This window comes from Centrocercus urophasianus, unplaced genomic scaffold, assembly GCF_019232065.1.
Source record: "Centrocercus urophasianus isolate 14NV4802_14NV808 unplaced genomic scaffold, USGS_Curo_1.0 seq_20, whole genome shotgun sequence".
Classification (NCBI taxonomy): Eukaryota; Metazoa; Chordata; class Aves; order Galliformes; family Phasianidae; genus Centrocercus; species Centrocercus urophasianus.
Genome location: NW_024884756.1, coordinates 12,408,066 through 12,426,626, shown reverse-complemented (window position 1 = coordinate 12,426,626; position 18,561 = coordinate 12,408,066). Strand labels below are relative to the sequence as shown.

General features: G+C 39.7%; 1 protein-coding gene across 1 annotated transcript in view; it reads left to right on the top strand.

Moving 5' to 3' along the window:
* Nucleotides 1-18,561, top strand: part of PARD3B (par-3 family cell polarity regulator beta) — a 354,547-nt gene that overhangs the window by 263,988 nt on the left and 71,998 nt on the right. Inside the window, exon 20 of the mRNA XM_042822376.1 lies at nt 13,961-14,257. Within this exon, the coding sequence (XP_042678310.1) occupies nt 13,961-14,257 (297 nt within the window). The remainder of the gene's footprint in view (nt 1-13,960; nt 14,258-18,561) is intronic.

The following is an 18,561-nucleotide window of genomic DNA, read 5'->3' as shown; positions in this document are numbered from 1 at the left end:
ATCTCAGCTGAGAAATATTTTTCAAAAGGAAGTACTATTTTCGGTTTACAGGAGTAAATCATCTCTCAGAGTTTTGGGAAGGTTTTTTTGGTTGGCACTGTATAGATAACAATAATATCTCATGGAATTCTAGGGATAGGCCTGACATAATTTTCTATTTTCTTGGATGAAGCTTTGTTCCAGACACTTTGACAAGACTTACAGACGTGCAGAAATGTCAGATTTGATCTGTATGTGATTTTGGGTTGGCTGCATGGTACAAACCCAGTGACTCTGTCATTGACAGGAAGCATCAGATCTTATGTAGGTGAGCTGCAGAAACATAAGTCCATCATACTCAGAGTAGGCTGGATTTAATGCTTGCACATGCACTGTACCATTCTTTCTCTATGCAACAAGTCTGACACATCCAGAATGTGTTAGAGCTAGTAGGCGTATGCAGACAGAGCATACAGCACTTACTCTCTAGTGCAGATGCTTCTCAGAAGGACTGGACTTGCTGCACATTGGTCCACTGCATAGGTTTGCTTGGACAGCCTTTTACGGGTCACCAAGTTTCAGATTTGAACCTAAGAAAGTTAAAGTTAATTGAGTATTTCTCCAGCCTAGCAATTCTTATTTCTTTTTCACATTTTCTGGTTCTCACTTCTCAGCACAGCTCTCTGTACTGCCTTGTAGCTGCACTTCTCTGGAGCAACTCTGCATCCTGTGCTAAAAATACTCCCATCATTATCATCATTATTTTTTACTGCTTTTTTTACTGCTTGTACTCCTTAGCAATCCCAACCAAGATGAAGGTCTCATTGTGCTCCTTGCTGTTAGGGAAGCTTGTGCCTGACCCTGTGAACATACAGTTGAAGTAGCAGAGACAAAATCTGGCAGAAAAAAATGTGTCCCAAGAGTGGGAATCTGATGTGCAGGCAGTGCAGCTGCTTGTCCAGGTTCCTAAAAAGTCCCTGTCAGGCCAGGAATTTGTTCCAGACCTCAGCCCCAGGCCTTTCATTGCAAAGGCAGTGCTTTATTTTATGACTGCTACTTCTACAGGCTACAAGTGGTTAAATGGAATTTAGGATGTTAGGCATTCCTTGTTTAGTAATAGCTTTATCTGTGTCCAATTGGATATGAAGTCAGCACCTCCTCTGAATTTCACAGTTTTCTCCTCCTCGCCGTACCTCCCTCAGCTTTTCCCTGTGCCACAGCGATGCAGTACCATTGAAACTTTACCAGAGAAAGTCAGAACTTCGTGGAACAGGTAGTTCAGGAGGACTGACTTGATGTATGATACAGTTCTTTGAGGTGGTGGTTTGTCCTCCCTGACACCGGTCAAGTGGTTCCTTGGACTGAGGCCCTATTTTAAATAAACTCATTATTTTGTTCATGCTTCAAAGAGTTTGGCTGTGATAAAGCATGTGCTCCAAAGGTCTAGAATCTGCCCATAAAAGGGAAAAGCAAATGCTATGCCTGTGGTTTATTTTGATCAAGCTGACTCAAATCTGTATTTTTAGTGTGTTTCATATAAATTACTCAGAATCTATCATTTTAACAACAAGATGTTCTCCACATTATTAAACACTGGAAGAGATCCCTTTTTTTCTTTCCTTCCAAGCAAGATTTAGGGTTGCCTTTAAGTTTTACAAAGTCTGAAAATCATTGTAAAACAAGCTAGAAAAATATATTAGGCAATTGAGTTTTATATGTAATAATTTGTTTGCCTTTCAAATGCAAATAAAGTGACTATAAATTGAAATAGAAGTATTTTTTTCCTGTGTAAGATTATTTTGCTGGAACAGTCCTGCTGAGACCGAAGTCTCTCTTCCAGCAGAGTTGAACATTTCCTTCACATTCATTCACATTTTATTCAATGTCACAAAATAAGGCACCTTACTGAACAAGAGATGATCTTAATCAGAGCATATGAGTTGGTGAATGCAGAGGCACCCTGTGTAAAAAAATTATACTCTTCACTTGTTCACTGGTGTAATGGTGTAGTGGTTTTGTTAATCGGTCTTGGTTTTGTACTCCGTTATTAGAATTAATTGAGGAACTTTTTAAATAGTATTAAGTTGTTGCATGGAATGTTAGAGATGCAGGAGGAACATCTGGCCAAGACTTTCTGAATGTCTGAACTAAATGCTTAAGTTACAGAGCCTCTCAAGTTTGGTTAAAATTAAATGGTTCCAGTTTTTGTATTAAAGATTGAGTTTCCTTTACTTTTCGGAAACCTTCCAGAAATTGAAGAGAGCTTCTCTTGTCTTATCAGCTCTGGGGCTTGTTGCCTGTTCCCATAGTTAGAAAAATCAATACATATGTTTTTGATATTTGGCAAACAGAGATTTAATTTTGCAGCTGTAAGATCCCTGTATGAAGGGAATGCATCTTACAGAACCAAAAACATTTAGAGACCATTCCTATATGAGAGAATAGTTGTGAGTGAAGCTCGTTCCATTTCTTTCTGTTAGCATTTGCTTCATTATATTTAATTACAAACAATTTTTGTGTTACTGGAAATGAAAATGGAAACAAGAATAGTTGCAGGCATGGCTGTGAGGTACAGAAGCCAAATTGTTTTGAATCAGAAGTTGAAATTCACAGCAACAGAAGTTATGATTTTTAAATATGCGGTACGTTGCAGGGTGCGCTCATAACACACACAAATTGTTACCACCACCACGTAGTTTTTGTGCCTGCGTTATAGACTTGCAAGGTCTGAAAGTATTATTATAGCTGCTTGTGGTTCTGTGAGCTCTGAGAAAACGTTGGTAATCGCTGCTCGCACCATTCAGCTCTGTGCTAAACCACGTGTTTTTGGGGCTCCTGAGCTTGTGCATCATTATTTATGAAGGGTTAATCCAACAAGGCGTATCTGTCCATTGAGAATGCCTGACTTTGCAGCACAGCTAGGTCCTGTGGTTTAGGCAAAATAAAGTGTTGGATGTGATCCCAGTTTTAATACTCCCAATTTATTATAACCATTGAACCCTGATCAGATCACGGATTGGACTGGATCCCAGTTTTTTAAATGTCCTAATTTATTGCTGGCTTGCAACCCTGATAAGAATACATATTTGATTAAAGCTTCAGTTTTCAAAAATTCCAGTTAATTACTTTTAGATTCTTATTAGATCATAGCCGTGTAGTATGGTATGTTGAAGTTATGAAAAAGTTAGTGGATGATGTTGCACAGGTCAAGGTCATAGTTTCATTTTGTGCTGACAGTATGAAGTTATCAGATTTCTGTTTATTACTGTGGCAACACTTGCACTGGACAGGAGGACAGATTAATCCCATCCCCATTGATTCTGAATGATTCTCATTTTAGATCTGCTGCTGCTCTGCATACCAGAACGTGTAATAAAAACCTACCACTGAACGCTAAGAGGCTGATGCGAGGTTATGAATAGCTGAGGTAGATGACTCTCACCTGCCTCTGACAGGTTGTGATGTGGCATTTAGAATCAAATAGAGGTTTGAGGTTTCTGTACTTGGCTAATCTACTGCTGGAGGACATTTGTCTGAAAACGTTAGCCCGAGTGTTGATCCCAGACTGTCCTACATCAAGTACATTGAGGTCTGCAAAATGGCACGTGAAATCAGTCTTTTTCTCCAACTGTCACAATACTATTCCAGGTATAGGAAACTGCTGGATATAGCATTTCCAGATGTCAAAGCCATGCCTTCTAAATTACACCCAAGGTCTCATCCTAGTGTCTTTGGCTTGCCCTTCACTGGGGCACTGCTTTCCCTTTGCTCCAGAGACCCCATCCTACCAGCTGTGCTCACCTGACGGAAGGCTCAGCAGCCCAGCAGCAGCAGCCTGCCTCACTGCTGAAGAAACATACCAATGTGGCACTGTATGGGTGGGGTGTGATGGCTTGATGTTTTTAAACATGATATGGTGAAACAGAGATACAGCTGTTTGAAATACCATGAATGCAGTAAAACTGGTGGGTGTACTAGCCAGTCTGTTAATGGAAAGGTTTCTGGGAGGCAGATCACTTTGGCCTAAGGAATTCTATGATGCAGGACCGAATGTAGGTCAGCTCTTGGTCTACCCCAAAATCAATAAGGGCTTAAGAATGACTTGGAAGCTGCATTTCATGCCTTGCCTTCTATTTGTGATTTATGACAGTCTATCATGACAGTCTTTGGCAAGCACTTTGAAGTAATGCCACAACACAGAATTCCTGTTCTTGGATTCCCTTACCAGCAGGAAGAAAAAAAAGAAGAGATTACAACTCGCAGGGATGGAGAGGCAGACAGGAAATCTGGACGTGTAGTTCTCCATAGCAAACAAACCAAAATTACTAAAAATCTTGAAGCTTTCTCTGCTGGGTCAAAGCTGGATTTTGCTTTCTAGTCCAGGACTGTTAATTAGAAACAACCTGTTAAGCCCAGACTGACAGGCAGGGAATGTTCCTCTTCATGAACAGGGAGATTCTGTTCAATGGATTCCAGGTTTGGTGTTGTAAGTACAGAATATAGAAATGTACCAGGGATATGCTATCATGTGGAGCTAAGTTTCCTTCTTCTACCACTAAGATTTAATTCAGAAGGAAGCAGGTTGTGCAAATGCATGAGGTCTTGTTAAAGACAGGGGCCTGGGGACTCGAAAGGTGGTGGTCATCCTTCTGGGTCTGTTGTCAGCTATGTTACTGCATGTGGTTTTGGATGCTGGGCTCTCGTGGTACGTCAAATCAACATTTTGTCTCCTGTGGGCATTACAGTGTCTTAGCATCATAGTGGTATTTTTCTTAACACTAACAGGTCACAAGGTTTTTGATACGCACTGCAGCAGTTGCTGGGCCTGAGCTACTCATGGCAGTGGATGAATTCACAGACCGATGTCTCTCATTCCATCTTCCCATAGTTTTTCTGAGAGTATAATGCTCACTGCTTATCTGTGGAATGTCTCTGTAAAGATTCGCTCGATGTCTTGTCATGGAGGTAACTGTGGCTTTGAGTGCAAGTGGTATTGTTTCCATTCCTGACGTTGCCTATGTTTTGGTCATTGGAAACAAAATCAAGTCATTCTTTCTAGCAAAAAAATCTCTGTTTTTTCATTTTATTTTCATAATTATTTGTTCTAGTAAAAAAGATAATATTATTAAAATGGATGGGAAGCAAACACACAGAATGGAAACATGGAAATCTCTTAAAAAGAAAACAGATTGCCATAAGATAAATCTATCCTGTAGTATTCTTGATTATTTTCCTGGTCAAAGCGTAGAAGGTATTCCACTTCTATCTTCCCTACCTCACTTTCTCCTATATTTTAAGTACATTAAGTTGTTATGGTATTAAAAATAAATTAATTAATTTAAAAATCCATCTTTTTCCTCAGAGGTAGTAAGGGAGTATAATCCCTTGAGATGCATTTCTTACACACCTCTTCAGCATGTTGAAGCTTAATGTAGCCTCATATGCATTTCTGCTTGGCTTTTGATTACTGGGGAACAAAGAACGTGACATAGATCTAAAGCCAGCTGGCTTAGGCGTCAGTAGAGGTGTGTGGCTTAGTGATTTGTATGGTTGAAGCTGAACTCTGTGCCAGTCCCTGCGTCATCACATCCTCCTTATAAGTTAATTTTATGTACTAGGTTTAAGCTCATGGGAACATGTTGCAGTCCCACGTCCCATGTGATTTGAGGACCGTGAATTAGCATTGATCCCATGAAGTGACAGGCTACATGCGGGTGAGTCAATTCAGAACAGAAGGTAGTGGGTAGGTTCTGGGCTTGGCAAACATGAATCTGCATTAAAATTCACATTATATGAGAGACATTTAATTGGAACTCAGTGTTGCACAATGGCTAGTGATTGACGTGCAGAGTACTTACATAGCAAAGACCCCACTGTGCTTCCTTGGGTATGATGTACACAGTGACTGACCTATTTTTTTGTTGTTGTTGTTTACTGAAAAGTACAATTTACAGCAGCCTGAGAATTCCTTTATATCAGTGCAGAGAGTTAGATCTGCAACTTACAGTCTGTGAAGTTCCTGCAGACGTAAGGCCACCTTAGAAGAGGAGCTTGGCTTTTTTAAAGGCATCAGAGCATCCTACTAAGAGACTGAACAACCTGGTCTGTGCAGTCAGCCTTGCTTTCAGCTGGAGGTTGAGCAGGGAAGCCTTCAGAGAGTTCCCTCTATTCTTTTTTTTTTTTTTTTAATGGTACTTCAGAAAATAATACAGAACAGTTACAAGTAGAGAAAATTACATAAGTAAAATACAGCATTTAATATACATGTCCTGCTCTCATTGAAATTCACAGGCAGAAATGCACTGACCTCATTAGAGCCAAGACTTTCTTTAGAGGGCAGGATCCTGTGTGAGTGGGTAATCATGCCCTGTCACCACTGAAATAAAAGGAAGAACATTAAGGTACCTGTTTACTCTATCCAAAGCTCACACTTGGTCATCAGCAAAATCACCACTTTGTAGTACAAAAGGACTACATTTCTTCTTCAATTTAGCATAAACTCAGACTACATTGACCATAATGTTTATCTCCCTCATAATTTTTTTGCATGCAGCCCTCCAAGGGCTGCTTCCCTGGTCAACTCAGCATTGCATGAGAGATGTAGGATAGTTCTCCAGGACAGGTGGTGTTTTAACTCAGGTGGTTTGATCATTGAACAAGGTAATGCTTGTTGCAAGGTCTGTCTGTTTAGGCAGAGTTGGTCTCCTACTTCTTTGAATTTATAAGATGTTTTTTTCACTTCTGAGATGATTTCTGTTCTTATTTACAATTACTAATACTAATCATGAGGGAGAGGTTGCTCATGGTAGAACGAGATAGAATGAAGAAACATTTGCAAAGCCCATGGGAAAGGTGTTTTTGTCAGAATGTCCTGAAAGATAATGCTAAATCAGATGCGAACTCAAACAATATCTAATGTCTTCAGTTTACTGGCAAGAGGTGGATTTTTATTTTATTTTGTTGTATTTAGCTATACGACTGCCTCTAAAGTTTTCCTGGATTATGATTGAAAAAATACGAATGAGTCTTTTCCTGATAAAAGATGCAGGTTTGAATCAGATTGTTAACGTCATTATAGGCCATATCTGCCTGAAAAAGATTATGAAATAAAAAAAAAAAACGCACTGTACTGAAGCTATTTCCTCAGATATTCAAGGAAAATATATCCGTTCCCATCAGTGATGGTGGTTTATGAATATCTGAAGGCAGGATGTATTCAGTCCACTATTATGTAAATGAATGAAAATATAGTATTTTAGTTACCAAAATATATTTTGCTAGCAGCTAGAAAGAAATTAAAATATTAAACCCAATGGAAATCTAAGTGACCTCCTGCAGAAATAGGTTGCTTTCCTCTAGACAACCCATTACTCAATATACGTATGAATTAGGTAAATGAGAGACAAAAGCAGAAATGTTATGTAAAATCACAGTTGAAGTATTAAGATACTAAATCAGATGTAAATTGAGTAATCATTGCGATATGTAGATCTCGGGGGGTAGTCACATGAGCAGGGAAAAAAGAAGTAGAGCAGCTTGCTTTCTGCTGTTTACAAGGAGCAACCAAGCGAGTGGAAAAATGTTAAATATCTCAGTGATTTTAAAGCTCTTAAAGACCAGGTCCTTTTTCAGAGTTTAGGTACACCTCAGACTGCTTGTACACACGCTCATTACCTGCTCTTCCTTTTGTGAACAGAATAGAAACTGTCCTAAAAGACCTATGGCTCCTGTCCTGCTTCTGTTGCATCTTTTATCTGTTGTTGTTATTCTTCCTTTCCTCCTAGGAATATCATTCATTGACTTAGCCAGCAACTTGCTTATTCATGTATGTATTTACTCTTCCCCAAAGTCTTTTCCTTTGAATCTGCCACACAAGAAATGTTGTATTCATCTGAAGGACTAAATGAGGTTTCTGAACCACTCGGTATTTTGCTGTTCTGAAATACACTGTTAGGTCAGCAAGTGCATTTTCTTTCCCTTTGTGGTGTTTGACTACTTAGATGGGCACCTTGGGGCTCAAACCATGTCATTCTTTGTGCTGTGCTCAGGACTAAGCACATAGTGCATGGTTTATTCATTTAAAAAAAAAAAAAGAAAAGTTATATCACCTTTATCACCTTTATGTTTTCCATGAAAAGTCAGAAGAAAATTGTGTATTGCTGCCTTCTTGGGCTCCTTGAACAACTTGAGCATCCTCTCTGCCCTCAAACATAACGGCAACCTTTCTGCAGCAGCACAGCTTTTTCACAGGGGCTTACTGACAGCATTGGGTTTACATGCTATGTAAACCAATGTTGTGCTAACCAGTTTTTTACCTGATCTTGAGATACAAACAGAGAATAGTCTGTTTCCAGCCACAGGGAGTGGGGGTGACCCTTCATCTGTTAAAAAGTAATTGCTTAGGTATTTCATACTTGTATTAAACAACGGATAAAGCTGAAGCTGTAACAGCTTAGCAGAAAGTGTTGGAAAAGCTGCTGCTACTTCAGTAAATAACGAGCAAAAAAAGAACTGGCAGATCACTACAGAGGCTGGATGGGGCATCTGGAAATGACAAATGTACCTAGTCCATTGGTTTTCAAAGCTTCAGCATTTTCTTGTATCCTGGTCCCAAAACAGCCTCTGCCTGGTGGGCCAAGAGATGAGGAATATCTGCCATGGCTTTTCCCAACCCTCTCATTCCATTCTGAAAGCATTTCTGGATGTGCTCCTCAAGTGTCTTCTGCTCAGGTTTTTTTGTTTGTTTTGTTTGTTTGTTATTTTATTTTCTTGAGGTGATCCCTATCCCTTCCTCTGTGTGAGATGCTGGCTTCTAGCCATCTTTTGCTTGTCAATGTCTCTGTCAGTGATGTTAGGGTAAAGCACTTTAGGTTGTGTTTGTCACAGGCAGCGAATGCATATGTGGTCATTGACAGTAGCTCAGCAGAAACACAATAACTTGTTAAGCCACAGTAACTCAGTGGTGTGTCTGAGCTTTGAGCCCAGCTGGAAGGATTTGCTTGCTGCTTGGGCTCTTAACCCTTTTATGGCTGTTGCATTCTGGGTGTGTGTGTGTCCTTTCATGTGGTAACACATGAGAAATCCGTGTATATGATCTCTGTGGATATGTCAGACAGGAAGATTAAAGGTAAATGAGAGCATTTTCTTGATTTCTACTTCTGGGAATGTGCTACCAAATGTTACTTGAGTGCTTTCAGAATACCATGCCTCACTTTTAGGAGCACATGAGGATTATAGAATCCTGTCTTCATTTGAATCCTAAAAAGTAGGATGCAACATATTTTGAAATTCACCTATCATTTTATTGAGGTTATATATTTTATCTCATTAGAATTTTTTGTTGAAATGATTTTTTTTATAGAAAGCGATAGTGGGTCTCAAAGTAGACAAAAAAGATAAAGATAGGATGTGTGTTGGATGCTGTTGAGGAAAAGGTGGGTCACAGGAAATAAAAGGGCATTGCTTGATGCAGCACTTCTGCTGCTTATTTTCTGGCTGCTTGTGCGCAGAGGTTGTGTTTTTACAGAAACGCAGCTAAGGGAAGTTGATGTAGTTGCCATGCCATGATTTAACTGGAGAGCATGATGTTCAGGTGGCGGAAGAGAGCGAGCAGGAGTGATATGGGATACCGAAAGGAAATATAGTTAACTTCCCTTCATTCTGAGAGGCCTTTTTCCCATTCTCTCATCAGGAAGTTTGTACAAACTTCAGTGGTACACTAAATTGCTCAGATGGTGACCTGTGCCTCTCCTCATCTCTGGTTTCGCTGCCAGCATCATGGTGCTGAGTGACATTTTATCTTTTGTCACAGATTTGCACCAGTTGTTTTACCAGACCCATCCTGTGCTTTCAACTCTTGGACTCTCGTGTGATTGTTGTTTGCTCTGAATAACTGTAAGCTGGTAGCTATGAAAATCGTGTTGATTTAGAAGAATTTTCTTTGTTTTTGTGGTAGGAAGTAAAGATAATGCTTTTTCAGATAGGGAGGAAGGTGCAACGTGAAAGGAATAGAAAGGGATATAGCAGAAGTCTGCTTAACAGGATTGGCAGAGCTTCATGGGAACAATGGAAGGAACAGTGTATTCACTTTTTTTATACTACATCTACTGGGATGTGCTGTAGAAAAGGTTGCATTAAGAATGGGCAAAAATCATGATGCTGAAGTGCAGTCAAGCTCTTCAAAACTTCAGAAGAACGTGAAACAACTTCCAAGGTGAGGAACGTAATAGAAGGCCTGGGAAGCTAGGGAATAGGAAGAAGGAAAAAAAGAATCAGTTGTCCAGCAGTTTATTTCTGTGTATTTGAGCATTTGGATTGAAGTGAAAAATGAGATCACGGACCAAACTTTATGGATTTGTGCAGAAGAGTAAGAAGGAAACAAAATATTAATGCAGTTGTAATAGCCATGTTGAAAAGATGAAACATTGATCATGAAAAATTTCACATCACCTGGTATTGACTGGTCAGTATAGTATCAGATGGAAATAATTGTTCCCAGGAAGGTTCAGTTTACAATAGCGGAAGTGATTGGAGGTTGCATTCACAAGGAGAAGTTGAAGAAGATAGGCTTATTCACAGGAACAAAAGAAAATTGAGATGACCTAATTCCAGCTTTTCTTGTGTTGGATAGACCAGTATCGATAGCAGGACAAATTGCTCTCAGTGTCAAATATGAAAGCAAGAATCACATGGTGTTGCTGTGCTGCACAACTCTTTTGCTTTCAAATACGTCTTAAATACCTAGGGATAGATGATGTATATGTCCAAGGAATGTTATGTCTTCATGTTTTCTGAGAAGCTGCAGTGACTCTCTTTGTGAATGTGTGCCGTGCCTTCTGCACTGGTGTGTGAAAAGACCATTCCTACAACATCCTCTTTTTCTTCACCATGTCATCCCATACAGGTCTGTAAAATTCCCTGCTGTGACTGGAACTTGTACCTCAGCTGATATACTCCTGCACTGAGCTCTGTTAGGCTTTTTGATTACTGACAGGGACTGAAGCTCACCAGTTTTCCGTATTTTTAAGAACATTCAAGTAATCTTCCTCAAACTTGCTTTGAAAGATAGAAACAATCTCAAAGTGCTCTGTGAATTTTAGTAGATGAAGAGCAGGATAATGAGAAGCAAGAGCTGCTACCAAACATAGAATTGTTGGGTGCAGGAGCTAACAGTTATTTGTGTGAACTTCTTAAACAAAGATAGATTTTTACATTTCTAATGTAATCCCATGTGGGACATGTAAAATATTAATCCTTCTGCAAGAGGTTTTCTCTTGAAGTCTGTTTATGTATAAAAGATGGAAATGAGCAGCACAGACCTCCCTCCCTGCTTCATTGATGTCTGAGGCCATATTTGCAGTAGAAATCCACCCCTGTTGCTGTAGCACAAATGAGTGCTTTCAGGTGTTGAACTACCTGCAACAAATGGCTTTTGCACATATGGATCAGGAGTTAACTTTGCCCCACATTTCTTTATGTGAATGGTGAGTGCGTTTTTACATGTTTTTTTACACACAGACATGGGCAGGCTGACTCCCTCCACCAAACCCTGCTGTAAAATTTCTCTTTTATCTTTATTCACAAACCCGTTGAGGATAAAGGCTTTTACATGCTTTCAGCTGCTTTTTAGTGATTGCTGATTTGCTAGCAATAGTTTGTGGTTTAGACAGAGAGGAATGCTGACCACTACTTTTTAGCTCGTGGTTTCATATACAGCTCCTCCATGTTGATTTTTCTCTCCCTACTATTGCCTGTTTTCTGAATAAAAGTAGGACATTTACCAAGGAATACAACAGTGTCACCAATAGTTTTGCCAAGGGTAAGTTGCATGTCCCACCTTTCTGTGAATGCTGTTAAGCTCTCACCATCTCAAGAAGCCATCATCCAACTGAGCCAGAGCAATCAGATGTAAAATGAAAGAAGTGCCTTGCTAACTGTATTTATCACACACTGACACCAGACTGTGCCCTCCAAAAGATTCTGCTGGAAAATCTCCCTTGCAAATAGAGCAAGAATTGTGCAGCATCAAAGGCACGTTTTGAAGCCTGTGATGGCTGCAAGATACTGAATCACCTGTGTGAGGCTGCTCTCGCTGCTAGTGCCTGACCTGGGCCAACATTTGAATGCAAAGCGGGGATTGTGTGTGGCATGAAAACCTGAAGCAACAGAGGAATAGGGCGAAAGGTGTGGAAGAAGGGGACTGTGCAGAGGAGAGAAACTCCAGGTAGAAAAAAGGAGAAATTCTGAGGAATTCATAGGTAGCCTAACTGTAGAATCTTGGGAGGTGTTAAGGATGTAGATGGATTATAGCTTATGTTCTTCTTATTTAATGTCTAAGAATTATTGTGTAGATTGCATTCAGGCCTTCTGATTACCCTTAATGAAACTTTAAGAAAAAGTGAAATATGAACTTGTTGGGCAGAGATGGAGAGTTTGAAGAAAAGCAGAAATGTTGTGTTATGAAGATGTTGTTGTCTCTCCTAGTCTTCTTAAGAAGATTGAGAGAGGAGAAAGGTGATCTGCTCCAGTGAGGAAAGGCAGAGTAGATGGTGGGCACCCCTTATGCCAAGGGCCCTGTATCATTTGCAGGCTCATACCACTGTAAAGCATGACTACATTTTAGGTATTAAAATGCTATCCTTTTATTTAGTATCCTCACTAGATATATCCTACCACAAATAAGGGAGTGGTCTAACTAGAAAGCCTGCATGATGCACCTTAATGTACTCAGGCATACGTGTAGAAAAGCAGCTTGTACTTACTCTTCTGTAGTACAAATTATACTGTTCCTTCTACAGTGCTGCGGTACTTTAGATAGTCATAGAATCATTTGAGTTGGGAAGGACCTTTAAAAGTCATCCGGTCTCACACCCCTGCAATAAACAGGGGCATCTACAGCTTGTTCAGGTGCTCAGAGACCAGTCCAGCCTGGCCTTGGTTGTCTCAGGGATGGGCAACCTGTGCCAGTGTTTACAGTCAGCAGAAAAATGCTGAATTCTTCTGTCAGTCACTGTCTCTGTAGTCTTCTGTTCTTCATTTTTCCTCAATAAGTCTTTATTTTCTGTAAATGCTACTTATTGCGTACTGTGATCATCATTCTGCTCGATCCATCTCATGGCATTTAATTATGCGGTGTTGTAGAATAGCAGAGCAGTTAGCACAAGTTGCATGCTATTTTCTTCTTTTTCTTCCAGAATTAATGTTGAATCATTGAATATCAGCTGAGTTTGAAGTTTACCTGAATATGTTTTACTTTTCTAAAGAGATTACACAATGGCTCTGATTAGCAGCAGCATTTTGTAATACCACTTAAGGCTTTATCACAGTGGAGTACTGCCAGTAATAGTCTTTAATTCACTTATATGTACCAATTCATCTCTGTCAGGTTTCTATTAATTTCTTTGCTGTTTTACTTTTTGCCTATCCCCCATATAATGAGGCATGATTTCCCCATCTATGTATCCAAAATAAAATTAAAAAATTAAATCTTCAGCAAATTAACTGTGGCCCTTTGATTTGAGGCAGCTGTGCCATCTTGCATGCTTACATTTAATTCACTTCCCACAGGTTAGTTTATTTTTAAGAATGTGGTGAGTCAACTGGCCAAGGGGGAACAATAATTGTATCGGCTACTTTAGATTAAAATTATTGGGATTGGGTTAGGTATATTAATTGCAGAAGTGGAGAGCAGGTGTAGAATTAAAACTGTACACGTGCGTGCATGTACTCATAGAGCTATGAAGAGCCACCATGTTAGCGTTATTTTTTTCATCAGAATGATGACCACCTTGATTACAAAGGTGATTATGAGAGGTAAATTTCCATGTGAACAATTCTGTTTCATTTGGCACCAGTTTCACAGTGTACGGAAAGATCTAAGCAGTTGGGTTTGGAGTTGGTGCTCCATATTTACGTGATGAATCAGTGTCTGTGGTTGAAAGCAGACCCAGTTGCATATTTGTTTTTTGTTTTTCATTATTAGGATTGGAGCAAAGCATCAGGAGTTACGTCAAAAGCAACTGAGGGGCCTGCTTGATTATTCTACTGGTCCTGGAGGACCCGACATAGATGATGATGAGGTAGATCCAAATTATGCCAGAGTGAACCACTTCCGAGAGGCTTATCCAGCAGCAAGCATTTACAGACCATCATCTCCAGCAGTCGCAGAAACCTTCGTCTATCCGCGTGATTCTTCTTCAACACCAGTGGAGAGGGAACACTTGGAAGGATTGTATGCAAAAATAAACAAGCAGCACTACCCGCAGGTTCCTGGTGACAGGTAATATTGCCACCTGGCATTAGAAACAATGATAGCTTGGGAGTGGGCTGGACAGGGAGGCTCTAAACGTCTGTATTTACTGACTAGAAAGACATGAATTTCCTCTTAACCAAAACTGTGATTTGCTCCAGCAGCGCCCCCAAAGCATCTGAGCTAGTCAGCAGTCAAACAAAAATCATTTTAAAAAGTCCATATTTTACAAACAATGAATGAACAGACTCCAGTCCAATTCCTTCCCTGCTGAGAGTGTGTTTTTTCCCTTTTTCGCTCGGGAAAAGTTCTTACACTGCAGCAAAAATAATCTCTGGTTTCAGATCCCTTTCAATCTGCTGATCATCAAATGCCTATTAGTAACAGGTTTTGTATGATAACATGATATATTGCATATGTTTACAGTTCAGTTTCCCCCAGCTGTTTGATATTATGCACTTTCAATTAGACTGGGGAGAGGACTGGGAATCGTGGCATTTTTATGCAGACTGTGAAGTGTGGCTTCACAAGACTGATTGCCTTTCACAGCCTTTCCAATAACCAAGTGGGAAGGAAAGAGCAATTTTTAATCCTTACTGTCAAGCTTCCAGGTTGATAGCATTAAAGAAAGATGGTCAAGTTTTTCCTTGGATTAAAAAGAGAACAGCATTCCCTTTGAGCTGATGATTACCTACCATTATGGTAGTTTTAAAACTAGGTGTTTCTGGAATTTGGGACTGAAAGAATGTAAGATTGCATTAGCAGTATCGTGGTGTCAATGAATTGGATTTTTCAAACCAACATCTGAGTATGTAGGCAAGATATAAAAGTATGTGAAAAGAAGAGCTGACAGAGAAAGACATGGGGGACTTAAGGAATTGTTTATGCTTTGAGTTCATATTACAATCTGTAGTGTCTCACCATAGCCTCAGTCTGTGCTGTGTGATACAACACTTGTTAATTTTGGAGAGCACAGATACAGGAGTGTTTTCAGTTTGTGGCATTATAGTACTTTAAAAATGTCTACTGAGTCATTGTTATAAATAGTAATAAAACACTTTTGACATAAATCTAAGTGCGTAGCAGGGATTGGGCCAAGTATTTCTCTTTCTTTTCACCTAAATACAGTATGAGAGAGATCTTTCCAAACATAATGACACTGCTGATTCTCTTCTTTCGTATTAACTCTTCTGCTGCTGCATGAGAGCAAAGAGGGTGAAGTTAGAGGCATGGATCACAGATTTTTGCCATCAAAAGGGTTTTGCTTTCCTAGAAAGTGCTTGGGGTGATTGTCAGTGGAGTTGTATGAGCATCTGTGTATCACAAAGAGATCAGAAACTTGGTTCGCACTAACTCAGGAAACCCAAGGAAATTCCAGCAGGAGGGAGCCCAAATTCAGACTCATACACTTCTCAAGAACAAATATGTAGAGATGTAACTCAGCATGAAAGCAAAACGTTGTCATAAAGGTTGCTTCATAGTATCAGTTTTAACAGGGACTTTATAGCTTAACATTTTAAACGTGTCATCAGTTTGGAAGTATGGTTTATGCTTTGTTTTTACACGCAGTATAAAGAAGTGCCCAACTCTCTCCCTCTGGCCTCTTTTGTTTGATTGCTTGTATCGTGGCTGTAACTGCACTGAATGAGCTCTTGTCTTGTTGTGTGGACATGATTGAAATGCCAACCAAGTCTGGATTCAGTGTCAGGATCCTGGATCTTAGTGTGGCTTTAGCTGTAATTGCACCCTCAAATACGACAATTCAGTGAAAAACAAAAACCAAAACTTCTAACAAGCAAAGAGAAAGTTACCTCATATCTGACCTATGGTCAGAAGTCGTGCTGGGAAGGCTGTGCCATCTGTGTTGATTCTGTACTGAAAGACAAACAGTCCACAACAACTTAGCTTTGTTGAATTTCTCAGGCTTGTAGAGACTTTAACCAGATTAGGAGAAAGTAGGAAATGTGGGATTCTTATTAGGCTGCCTTTGTTCTTTCTTTAAATCTTTGTTTCCTTTGTCTCAGAAACAAAAAGGTTGTTGTTACTCACCAGCAGAAATGTGCCAAACCTGAATAATTTGAAGTGAATTTATGCAGTGTGTTGTGAGGTCTCAGCCAGCAGTTGTTGAATGTGGCAGCAACTGCAGGCAAGGAAATCTTTTCTGTGCTGGAGGGAGAGTACTGAAAGGAGAAGAGAGATGTGGAAAGAAAAATCCCTGGATAACATGTTAATTACAAAACCAAATCTGCTTTCAAGGGTCAAGTATGAAAACTGCCTTGTCTGCCTCAGAATAATGGGAAATAGTTATAATGGATGCTTATTAACCAAACCAAAGTTATTTTGCATTTGCAGGGTTGAACATTTATCAATGCATTTGTCATGTAATAGCTCATGTTTTGGTCCTGCTAACGCATGCATGCTCTCTCCAAGTTTTGCTATTAATTTTACTTTAGATGGATGGCTTTTTTTCCTACCTCTGACTCTCGACTTTATAATACTGTGTGTGCAGACTTGATCAGTGCTTAGAGTAGATGAGGTTTAGGATGGAAGGAGGTTTGAACACAAAGAGAATAGATGACTTCATTTTGGTCTCGGAATTCTAGTTATGTGTCACTATGATAGAGAATTAAAACTCATCATTTCAAAGAAGTTCATTTTTATTTCATTTTATTTTTGCAGAAAAATGTATTAACGTAACAAATGGCTTTTAAAATGTGGAGGCCATTTGTGAAAAAAAAAAAAAGGAAGCTCAGTGGTCAGATATGCACCGTTTACAATTCACATACTTACCCACCTCTCCATTTCTCATCACCAGACTCCATCCAGTCTCCCCTATTCATTCTTCTCAGCAGATGCCCAGTTTAAACGGAGAGTCTCCCACAGAGATCCCACTGTTGCAGAAGCAGTAGGCTGCACATGTATGAAGAATATTCCTTTAATCATTCTGAAGTATGTCTGCTGCCTCCAAGCACCACTGCCTAGGGCACCGCAGGCCCGGTTCACAATGCTGTTTGCATAATAACGTCCTCTTTACCTACAATTGTATCTGGCGTCTCAGGGATTCTTTTGCCTTGAGTTCTTGGGGATTTTGCTTTGTCTTGTTTTCATCTGTTGTGTAATGTTCTTCTGCGGTGTTCCAAAATTGCTGATTTTCATTCCAACGATGACTGTATTCAGTGAAATGGATTTAATTTTTTGTGTATATTTTGCTGAAAACTTTGAGATTTTTAACTAAGAGAGATGCTACATAGACGTAAATTGTCCTTATTAATGAATATATTGAAAGCATTAGCATGATCAGTCTTTTCTGTGAATGTTAAGATGGTAAAAAAAAATTAGCTAGCAGAATCACACATTCCTTTGTAAATCAAGCATTTTTCTGTTTATTTCTAATTAGCCACAGTTTTCAGAAATGCAAATGCCACCCTGGAGGATGGTGCAGCCTGCAAAGGCACCTCGTGCAGCTGAAGAGCTTGCAGGGGCTACGCTGTGGCCTCTGTACGCTCCCTCAGCTCATGCTGAGGCTGGGTGATCTGCAGCCCATATGTTCCCAAAAGGAGTGGGAAGTCACATCTCTGAGTTGAGTTATCAAGGCTGCACCGTGACAGTGCTAAGTTGCACCGTGGCAGAGTCTAGGTGTCAGACCAAAGCCAAAAGAGCATATGTAAAACACTTCTATCACTTAAATGTCAGGCATGTCGCGTGTTGTAACCCTTTCTCACGTTTTGAATAAGCAACTTCCTCTTTCTTTCCTCCCCTGAACGTGGTGCTGCCAAGTATATCCAAACACTCCGAGCACATCTCCGGAAAGGTTCTAAAGACATGCTCAACTTATTTGCTCAGCTCAGAACTATGAAACATTTAAAGTCTGATGCCAAATTCATTGCCAAGTATAATTCTTCATTTATTTATGTGTCTTATCTTGGGGAATTTCAAAGTGCTGTTCTGACAAAAATGAATACAGCTTTCTTCTGTTTAGCAAGAATACATTTCAGAACTGTATCTTGTTGCAGATCAAAAAACAAAAGGAAAGAAAGAAAGAAAGAACTGTTTTATTGCATAGGAGTAGAGCCCAAAGCCCCAGTCTGCTCCACTTTTCCGTTTTTGGAGATGCTATGTCAGGTCCCACTGTGGAAGGAAGATCTTATGTGGAAGATCTTATCCCACCGTGTAAGACTCAACAATGTTAATTAATCAAAAAATGGATCTTCCTCATTTCAGAGTAAAAGTTTCCTCATGGAAAAATTGCTCTCTCCCAGAAAGTACAGTCTAGCAAAATACAGAGTTGATAATGAGGAAAATGATCCCAAAGTGTGCTTCCCACAGCTCACCCT